Raw genomic sequence first — 11,276 nt, 5'->3', positions numbered from 1 at the left:
ACAGGACCTTAAACTGGATGGCAGCATAAGGCCTGAGGCTAAGTGAGGTCATCTGTGTGGGGAGGGGTTCATGGTGGTGATGCTTGTGTAGACAGAGGGAGCCAAGAGTGGCAGCACCATGATGTGGGATGGGCAACCCCCTCACAGTGTGTCCACAGAGACATGACTTCATAGCAGGAAGTCACACAATCAATCGCCTGCCTTGTAAGGGGATCCCTATCTGCATTACTCATCTATTCTGTGTAGCAAATTACCCCCAAAATTAATGACTTAAAACAAGTATTCATTATCTCATCGTTTCTGAGGGTCAGAAATCTAGGAGTGGTTAACAGGTCTGCTCTGGATTAGGGTGTATCATTAAGTTGCAGTCAAGCTGTCAGACAGCGCTGTATCATTGAAGCTTTGACGGGCTGGGGTCTTGCTTCCAAGATGGCGCACTCATAGGCTGGTGCTTTGTGCTGGCTGCTCGTCCCCTCATTGCTCTCCCATGTGGCCTCTGAGCCTGCAGGACCTCTTTTTACTATGACTACTGGGATCCAGAGAGAGAGGGATCCAGTGAACAAGATGGAGGAAACAGTCTTTTATAACATAATTTTGGAAGTTATATCTCATCACATCTGCCGTCTTCTACTTGGTGAAGAAGAAGGGATTACACAAGGACACAAAGACAGGAGAGAAGGCTGGAGGCCACCTTAGAGGCTGCCGACCACTGACAGAAGGAGCAGCTCTAGATTATTCTTCCCAATCTTTTTCTGAGAAATGCAGGACCCCTCTTCTAGGAATTCCATGTGGTACGGAGGAGGCAGCATTATGATCAGAGGTTATACTCATTTTGACTTCTATTTGTTCCATTTCATCACCTTTTGTCTTTTAATCATTCTATATTTTGGATTTCTATGTGGGAAAACAAATGGTACAGAACCCCCTAATGGATCTCCAAGCCTGAATATCAGTCTTTCTGATACTCATTTTGACCTGATTTCCATCTTGGCTAGGTTACTGGGTGGCTCTGGTGAATGGATGTGGGCTCTTCTCCACCCTCCCTCATCATGAGGATCCAGGAGACACAGGTCAGAGTTGGGGTTACCATAAGAGCCCACACTTGGGCCATCCAGACCTCTAATACCTTTTGACCACTAATCTCAATTCCTTCCCTCCTCCCGCTTCTCAGGGTACTTCTGGAAAATGATCTGAGGGTACAGGAAGATTGTTCCCTTCCTGAATCTCCCTAAAAGGAGACTTGGTGTAAGGATGTGAGGCAACTCTGCCTTTAAGGCTTCTACATGAACGCAAACCTCTCCCCTCATTCCACTGTATGAACAGTTTGAGTGAGCAGCTTTCCTTTCAGTGAGCTGCCTCTTGATGTGAAGTCACTTTGTCCCTCATTAGCCATGAACAGCAGTCATGAGAATTCCTACCATTTACGGAATTATATGCCAGGCCCTATTCGAAGTGCTTTACATGACTTAAATGATTTAGTCCTCACATTATTGGATCTGGGTGGTTACCCTATACAGCAGGTCATGTTATTATGCCCATTTTATGGATTGGGAAACTGAGACATGGGGGAAGTTAACTGATTTTCCCAAGGTCACACAGCAAGGCCATGTTGGGACCAACTCTAGTATAATATTAGGATTCTTAACTCCCTCACTAAACCTCTTTTAGTTCACCTGAATTCAATGTTAACTTCACTGTCTATCCCAGTGAATGCTTATGATCAGCTCTGATAAACTCTCCCCTGTATGGACAAGCCTGAAGATGGGCCAAATCTTTATCCACTGGTCTAGCAGAGATGTCTACTGAGTTGAGATTGCACTGCCCACCTGGGTGAATTCTTCCTGCACAGAGTAAAGGTGATGGGGCCGCTGGGGTGTGATTCAGGGGTGGGAGGGTGATGTGGTGGGGACTGAAGGATTCCCATGGTGTGAAAGACAGATATGACGCTTCTGGTTGTGGGAGAATGAAACTACAACTTTTATTTTTTAAAATATGCCATGAAAACCATTTTTATTTTTCATATGTGTCTCCAGTAAGGAGACTGTCTAGATACATAGTCAGATGATTTCTGATAAGCAGGAGAAATTGCATAGAGTTCATACGGGTTGGGTTAACTATACAGCAGTGATCTTATAGACAGTGGGCTGATTTCCTCGATGCCAGTGATCAAATTGAATTTCCTACAACACACATGGCAGAAAATTTTAAGTGAATAAACACACTTTTCTTAACAAACATAATCAAAGGAGTACTACTTACTACAAGTGTGACTAAACAAGATTACAGGTTATAGAGTTGAGAGATGACTTAGAAATGCCTTGGTAAGATAAGGTGTAGATGACAAAATCTTCCCTGTCCTTTTCTTGTAAACTTTTATTAGGAGCAGTAATTATCTCTACAAGAGAAAGAGCCACTATAAATCGATACTTAAAGCAGAGCTTTGCACACCTGAGCTCCACCTCAGCTGGGAATCCTTACTCAACTGTTTTCTAGGGCCAGAATATACAGGTTCTTCCTAACTTAATCTTCAGTACTGCATTAAAATAGAACCTGAGTCTGTACCGTGAAGTTTTAAGCACGTGTGAGCAGTGATTTTCAATCTTGCATGTTTTTCCTCAAAAATACCATTTGACTTGGGGTCTCTCTCTCCCGTTATTAACCAACATAACTCCACAATGTAACTCCTATACATGATCCTCCTAACTGCAGTTCTCCTGGGAAGGTTCTCGTTTTTAATTTCTTACCAAATATAGATGTAGAAGTACTGCCATCCAGCTTTTGCTCCATCTTCCTCAGTGCAGGCAGAATGGTTGGGAGCATCTGAGAAACATTTACCTGGAGCTTATTCTGCCCTGGGCACTCTGCCAGGTGCTGGGGCTACACAGATGAGTAAGGGAGAGGATTTTGAACAAGGATCCAAAAGCATAAAAGAGTCTTGTTTATATAAGTAAACTGCAAGTCGTGTGCTACTGCTGGAAGTAACAGTGTGAAACCTGGATAGACAGGAGGTGATGTTGGAGTAGAGAAGGAGATTTGTGAGCTTGGAAGCAAGAAGTGAGTCCAGGGTTCAGCTGAGAAGTAGTGAGGGGGGGGGAGGTGAATCTGCAATATGTTAAGGAGGTTGAATTGCCAGCACTTGGCCATCTATTGCATGTGGGAATGAGGCTAAAGGACACCCTAGGAGAACACCCAACTTTTCCTCTTAGATAACTGGGTAGATGAATGAACTGAGAGAGAAGAGAGAAGAGGAAAGCTCTTTAAAACATAGAAGAGTTAGTGTGTGTATATATATACGGGGCACAGAGCATGGAATGGGGTGCCTAGGGAAGGTTTGGACCACCCAAGTTGGGGGTTCCTGTGAGAAATCCAGGTCCACCATGAAGGTGTGTATGGAAGGAGACAGGGCTGGAATCAACTCTGGTGGGCCACTGTTTGGTACAAAGGGCAGGAATAGTGAGCTTTGCTCTTCTTTGCAATAACTGGCTACTACCTATAAGAATGAGCCCATCTGCCATGTCCTTGTTTGGATACAGATGGTTTCTGGCATCTGCTGAGGAGAGGATAAGGACAGGACTTTACAGGCAGCCAGATCGGACTTGGTACCCTGACAGCATCACACAATGCTTCTCAAAGAACAGCTACAGACACACTCCCCATACAGCCTTCCCCACACGGTGTTCTGCCCCTGACACCAAAAGTGTCTCTGGAGGCCCAGGAAATGGGAATCAGACATGAAAGGCGAAGGACTAAGGGGGAAACCAAGGGTCCTCAAATGAAGAGGAATGATGTCCTCCTTAAATAATAAGTGCATGACAGCACTAGGATATATGTCCACTGTAAAAACAAAAACATCTTTCATCCCATATTTGGATCCTGGCTAATTTAGTTAGTAAAATCAAATAAATGCTAAGAAAAGAAACTATGGTGCTTGGTGAGGTGGGAACAAAATGAGCAAGTCATTAACCATCAATCTCAAGGAAGTTAGAACACGTGGCAGTAGAAGTGTGGATCTCTCTGACTGAGAGGGCAGAAGGAACACGGTGCTCACAAGAGGACCTCAGAGGACCTGACTTCCACCAAGAAGCCACCTGCTGACATGTTCCTCCTCAGATGATGGAATCTTCCAGGACTTGCTTCAGGATGGTCCTGGTGTCCTCGGCAACTACAGCAATGAAGCGTTTGTGTTTAATTCGTCTGAAATAGCGGATGACAGGGTCACCCAAAAGTGGAATGGAGCTAAGAAAGCTGAGGAATGCCTGAACGAATGCCCAACTCATGCAAGTTAGTTTCCAGTCCCCTTTGCTGAGAATCTGCAGATCCTGGGACTTCATGATGGCCTTGTACTCTACAACAGCTCTCCCCATTCTCATCGCCAACTGCTGGAGAGATTCATCATCCACACCGAAGTGCCAGTGACAGGCTTTCAGACACTCCTCCAAATCATCTGCATTCCTGATGCCAAGGGTGTCCTGGAAAGACTGTGTGCCTACTTTCTCCTGCAGGGAGGTCATTTTGTCATTAATGATCTTCTCACAGACATGGAACAGGTTCTGTAGTGGGCCATCACACCTGATGTGGGAGACGTCCTTCTGCAATGTTTCCGTAAGTTGTGGGAAGTCGTGCAATGAAGGCTCAAGGCTGGAAACCAGGAATATGGGGGGTTCGCACACCCGCTCCTTCTGGAGATTTTCCAGGATATGTCCTCGGATATTCTGCTGGAGCTCTCCCTCCCTGGGGGCACTCGTATTGAGGTCCCTGTCCAGCTTGGTCCACACCACATAGAACTTCTTTCCCATGCACTCAATGGCCTTGGCAAGCCTGATGTGATTCATGCTGAACTCTTCAGATGTGATAACGATGAAGAGATCATACAGGCTGAACTGCATTTCCTGCTGATAATTCTCCAAGCTTTGGGTGGTAGCCCCTGTGCCGGGCAGGTCCCACAGCAGCACATTTGGAAAATGGGAGGATGAGTAGGAGGCACGAGTGAGGGTGGTTCTCACCACCCCAGTGGGAGCTGAGGCCTCCTCCTCGTGCCCGATGCCCCGCAGTGCGTTGATGAAGGAGGACATGCCATTGCCAGAGTCCCCCGTGACTGCGATGTTCACAGGTGTGCAGGACACTGTCTTCACAGTCTCCCTGACCACAGAGATCACCTCTGGCCACTTCCCAGCTGCCCAGGCCTTCTCAATGCTCAACGCCTCTGCCTCAGCTGGAACGCTGCAGCCCGAATGGTACCGCACAACAGAGGGGAAGGATGCAGATAACGGAGTGTGAGGGGACACTGGGGACTCTTCCATGTCTGTGAGCAGTGGGGTAGCCTGGGGAAGGAGCAACAGCAGAGCATTAGGATGGTCAAGTACACAGGCCGGCGTGGAGGAGTCTCACTTAGTACCCACAACCATGCCGACAGCAAAGACATTGGCTGTGAAACCATGCAAGCCTTTGGAAAACAGTTTGACAGTTCCTCAGATGTTTAGACAGTTACCATGTGACCCAGAATTTCTATTCCTAGTAAATACCCAAATGCAAACATGTGTTCACAAAAACCCTTGCACCCTAAATGTTCATAACAGACTTATCCACAATAGCCAAAAGTGGAAACAACCTCTCAGTCAGCTGACCAATGAGTAAATAAAATATGATGTATCCATACAATGGAATGTTGCTTGGCAATAAAAAGGATGAAGGACTGATACATGCTACAACATGGATGAATTTTGAAAAAAATATGCTAAGTGTATGAAGCCAACCACAAAGGACTACATTCCATTTATAGGAAAGGTCCAGAATAATCAAATCCATAGAGAGAGAAAGTGGGTTAGTGTCTGCCTGGGGCTGGCAATGGTAAAAGAGTAACAGTATCTTTCCCAGGTAATGAAATGTTCTAGATTTGATTGTGTTGACGGTTGCATAACTGTATGAATAACCTAAACACCACTGAATTTTACACTTTACATGTGGGGTGTGTGAACTGTATCTCAATAAAGTAGTAAGAAACGTAAGAGAGTAGCAAAAGTGTTCCTTGAGAGATGTGCACGTTCTTGCGGGTTGTGGGGGAGCCCTTGAGGAATGCTCTGCGGCTGCTGCGCCCTCAGTCAGCCCCAAAAGCAGGACCCGGGACACCAGTGGACTCGAGCGGCAGAAGGTCGGTCCATCCCTGAGCCGTGAGCTGGGCGAGCACCTGTCCCCTCACCCAACCCACCTGGACGAGCAGGACGCCCGTGTGAAACGCACTGCGGGTCAGGGGTGTGCTTGCGCGAGCTTCCCATACAGAAGAATTTTATTTCCGATTTCCTAAAATTCCTCAGTGGGTTTTTCTTTCTGAGTCAGGAGTATTTTTAAATATTTTAATCAATATTGTAGAAAGTGCTTTTTCTTTTTTTCAATACATTTTTAAATGCAATTTTGAGATATATTCCCATAGCATACAGTCCTTCAAAGTGTTCACAGTTGTTCATGGTTGTGCATTGTTTCAATACATTTTTAATGAAAATTTTAGATATATTTCACCACTGACTGCCATACCTAGCAAATGCCTGATCTTTATGTCCTTCAGCATCTCAATCACACAAGCCTTCCAAGTAATCTCCCATTTATTGTTAAGTGAGCGCTCATATTTGCACATTATTTTTTATTATTATTATTAATGTAAGTATTCAAGTTCTTTGTGAATGTAGTTTTCTCTTGTTCATTGACTCCCCCTAATGTGATTTAAAGCTCTTTGTGAGGCAGGATTAGGAAAGACAATTAGTTTGGATGACCTGGTGGATGCTACTTCAGGTTGTGGCAGGCTGATGGATTTTCACAATCACACAAGTTACCAGTGACTGCTGTGATATTTTCTCTTTAAAATCCCCTACTCTGATCTATGTGCATGAATACATTTTTTAATTAAGTTCAGCTATTGGGTTCCCAGGAGCCGTCCCACAGCCCTGTCTGTTCTGAGTGGGGTCACCTGTCAAACCCACCCATGTCTTCTTAAGAAGCTTCTGGAGACTCTGTCCTAACGGAATTGCCCAGCTTTTTAACCTGGAAGGCTGATGTCCAGTCTGTGGGACAAGTTTCACAGTCACTGGTGGTGCAGCCTGTTGCCCTCCACTTCCCACACTCACCCCATGTTAAAGAAAATTCACTGATTAGCAAATATAATGGAAATTACCAGTATCCCTGCTTCTCACATTTCCTGATAGTTGAGGAAGAATAAGAGTCTTACAGATAAGAAACAAGCCCAAAATTACAAAGCTGATGAGTGAGGGATCCAAGATTTGATCCCAGAAGTGTGATTCTGTGTTTGTCTGGGTGATAGGAGGACAATCTTGCTTAATGTGGAATCTCCAGCCCCATGTGCTCCCTCTTGCAGGATGCTCAGGTGCTTCCCCTGGGACATCTCGATCCAGTTATTTCCATCACGTGTCATTTCCCCCACCCTGGATGTCCCTTCCTTAATTTGCGGAGAGAATGGAAGCCACTGTCTTCTGTCACCTCCCACCCGACATTAAAGAAAACTCACTGATTTGCAATTGTAAGGGAAATGATCACAAAGTATTTCCATTTTTGGAATCAGTGGTAGGGATTTAACCCATTAACAAATGGATATGAGTAATGAAATCATCAGGGCGATGCCAGGAGTTCAGAGTGAGACAAGAGAACGGTAAGGATATGATACTGTCTGCATCAGAATCACAAATCCCTGAGCTGTGCCCACAGTAAGTCTTCAAAGTCCTCCACCCGGAGCCTGTGAAAGGCTCATCTCACCAGAGCAACAAGGACAGTGTCCCCTGCCTGAAGGTGAGTGGAGTCTGCACTGAGAGAGGTCAGGGGATGAACAGTGTGGTAGTGGGTGCTGCACGAGGGGGCAGTGCTGGCTGGACGTGAGGAGAACGTGCCCTGTGCTGGGTCCAGGCTGGGCAGGTTTCTGGAATGGGAGGGTTGACCAGCTGGAAGGATTCTGTGGTGTCAGGGTAAAAACAACGTCTTTGCTGCACTGAGTGCACTGTATGATTTGTTCATGAGGCTAAGCCTGGTGGGAAAGGAAGGGGTGGACAGTATTGGTCGATGGCTCCTGGCTCCTTCTAGGTTTCTTCAAGTCCTATTGTGGCCCCTTCCCCAAAAAAAGTGCTGGTCCATTGGCTGATGTTGACCCAAGGAACATGGAGGTCTACGCAGAGCCTCACGAGCTGCTCAGACACCAGGGAAATAATCTCTTTGTGAAAACCAGGCTCACTGACCAGGCTGCCAGCACAGTCTTCTCCTGCCTATGAAGCAAGCTATGAATTCATTTCCATTGACAATTTCCCCTTCTTTGGGGCTACGGAAGGTTTACTGTTCTTGTCCTCGATTCCCATGGGGCCAGGCCAGTCAGAAAGGAGAGTAAGAGGACAGAAGCCCCAGGAACTTTCTCCCTGATTTGTCTAAATCGGACAACAACCCACTGTGTGGAGCCACATCACCTTGACTTGTTCTCTGAGACATCTTGTTAAAAACAGTCTTTCAAATAGGCTGCAAGCCCCACAAGGACTGTTACTCACACAGTAATAAGTGTTAACTTAGTTCTAGTTCTTCATAGTTTTAAGTAAATATTTGATAACCAGGCAGAGACCAGGCTAGCAGCAAAAGCCTCTAAATTTCCCTGCTGATGGTCTGTCCCTGTTCAAAACTTAACTGAGCTCATCATGCCTGAGAACACAAAGGCAAATTAATACTGCAATTGACTTAATTGAGCTTGGCTGGGTCTCCATTAGGCCTGTGTTAATGGTCCTGTCTTGGGGGAAAAAGGCAGATGGCTTCTCAACGTTTCTGCTCTCATTCAAGGCAGTGACTGAACATTTGATCTTTATTTCATCACAACAATCTGGCTGTTCCAGGGGTCCTAAGTAACCAAGTCTTAGGGACTGATTCAAAGAAGACGATTCTCTGCTCCTAGCTGATCTGGCTGGCCTGTTTCACACTTTAAGTGCACATACACACCCCACACGTGCTGACACATGTGCATAAACCCACACACCCTCACTCGTGCTTCTGTGTACATGCTCACACTGAGACACATGCACACATCTAAAACAATTTGCCATGAACCACTCTACACTGATACCTTCTATTCTAATCTATTCTATTCTATGCTATGCTACGCCACACCATGCACATTCCATTCCATTTCACCCCTTACCTATATAGTAAAAAAAGAAGCCCCTCATAAAATATTAAATAGACTTCATGACCTAAGACATGCAGAATGAAGAACATAGTCTAACAGATTCCCTACACAGGGTTCTACATTGTTAGTGCACAACTAACTACCCCAAGTCCCAGCCACAAGGACTCAGGGAGAATTGGGGCCCAGCCTGCAAACAGATGTGGAACCTGGGGCATCAGAGACCTTCTTGAGACAGGATCCAACATGGACTAAAGTCCTAGTCTCGTTCCCTGGTTGATCACCAGCAGAAAAGGTTGAAGGAAATTCAGTGTGCTGATTTATTCCAGGAAAGTGTGACAAATTTTCACGTGATCAGTGGGCTTGGTGCTAGAGAGAGTATATTATGGGAAAGTGGTGGAACAGCCCCCTCCCCTCATTAACATCATCTATAAAGAAATGATTTGGAGCCACGCAATAGGCAGAGTTTCTCCAACGCAGATCAACATTAGCTCTGAGAAGGACAAATTGTTCGGTGGAACATATCCTGAAAACACATCCCCATGTCCTGTTCCCTGGGTGGTCCAGCTGGGAGACTGAGGGACTCACAATTCCAGGCTATCTGAGACATTGCCCAAGGCTATTTCTGATCCTGGAGACCATCTCCATGCTGAAAATCAAGAGACTGTGGCTTACAATCTAAGAGAATATAAGATTCTTTCATCTTGCCTGACTGCTCTAAATTTGATTCCTGATGTAGCCTGTTCTACTTTCTCTTGACCAAGCTGCCAACCTTACTGTTTGCACACCTTCCTGCTCCCTCCCCATCCTGGCTGCCTTGAAGCCAATCAAGCAGCTGTGGGACTGCAAAGAAAAACAACTCGCACTGCAGGAAAAAAAAGGAAGGAAAACAACTTCAGATCCTAACCATTCTACACATCAGTCTTGCCCCCGAACTTCCCGTCTCCTCCCTCTCACCCCAACCCTTACGCTAGCCTGAGAGGCTCCTAAATGGGTAGTTCCCTACCTCCCCCCTCCTCTCTCCCAGCCCTTACAGACTCCAGGCGGCCTATTACCACCAAGGAAAACACTGGGGACCAAACTGTCCTAAGTGCAACCTCATTAAATAGTCACTTACCCACCGCTGTGATCGTCCCCCCTCACTGTCCTCCAGTGCGTCCCTCCAACCCGCTCCCAGCCCTCAAAAGGCTTTCTGTCCTTTGTCTCCAGGGGCTTGAGTCCTGCTCTCTCTCCCCTGCCATAGCAGTTCCTGAATAAAGTCATCCTTCCCCGTGGGGCACTGTCTGGTGCAGCTTTCCCTTGACACCCACCAGAAATCCCCTAATGCCAGGAGCATACAGATGAGAGAGACTCTACTTCCCACACTGGGCGGTTGGGAGGGTTTGGAGCAGCAGAAGTAACCGAGTGCTATCTAGGTCCCTGGAGGATATTAGAGAGGGGGCCTGCTCTGAACTCCCCACGGAAATGAGATGAGCCAGACCCCCAGGTCTCCCGTCCTTGCAGGCAGGGCTCTGCCCTTGGACGTCTTCACAGTGACATGGGTAGTAGCCCAGCTGCCATCCTGAGAGCCCTCTCACTCACCATTTCTTTGAAGCAGAAGGCGACCCTAATCGGACGACAGGGGACTCCCGGCGTCACCCCCTTCCTAGGGAAGGCTCGCTGTCCCCCCAGGCAGAGGCGGTTCACTTTGGGACCACCTGTCCACAACCGGAATGCAAGCCCGGTTTGCTCAGGAAGGTGGTGGAGAGTTGTGGAGGGGGTGCGGTTGTCCTGGAAGAGTCGAGAGAGACCAGGAGAATTGCTGGAAAAGCAGAGTCCGATCCTTGGGATTTCCTTCCCGTGCAGGGTCTGCAGCGCTGCTCCTGCTGGCTGCTCCCGCTCGCTGCTCTGCGCGCACTGGAGGGACCTCCAGGGTTAGCGACCCAGGCCAGTGCAGCTTTCAGTTTCTGTTCCTGGAAATCAACCCAGTTCTGGACAAGGGGGCGCGGCAACGTCTGGAGCTCTCCTTCCAATAGGAGGGGACTGCAGCAGGCTCCCGCGGAGCCCCTGCCTCTGCGCACAGGCTGACTCGGTGCCAAACTCCTGAGCGCAGTGTCAGAACGTGCAGTGACTGTCCCCTGCC

The 11,276-nt window shown here is 47.1% G+C and overlaps 1 protein-coding gene across 1 annotated transcript; it reads right to left on the bottom strand.

Moving 5' to 3' along the window:
- Nucleotides 1–1,991: 1,991 nt before the first annotated feature.
- On the bottom strand, nt 1,992–11,262 carry LOC119520092 (immunity-related GTPase family M protein-like). The gene is made up of 2 exons (XM_037817848.1): nt 10,736–11,262; nt 1,992–5,321 (listed from the first exon to the last, which is right to left on the bottom strand). Exons 1-2 carry the CDS (start codon nt 10,736–10,738, stop codon nt 4,107–4,109), a joined length of 1,218 nt encoding a protein of 405 aa, XP_037673776.1. The 5' UTR covers nt 10,739–11,262; the 3' UTR covers nt 1,992–4,106.
- Nucleotides 11,263–11,276: the final 14 nt, after the last annotated feature.

Source organism: Choloepus didactylus, chromosome 24 (genome assembly GCF_015220235.1).
Source record: "Choloepus didactylus isolate mChoDid1 chromosome 24, mChoDid1.pri, whole genome shotgun sequence".
Lineage (NCBI taxonomy): Eukaryota > Metazoa > Chordata > Mammalia > Pilosa > Megalonychidae > Choloepus > Choloepus didactylus.
Note: the sequence above shows the minus strand (reverse complement) of the source record. Positions and strands in the feature narration are given on the sequence as shown.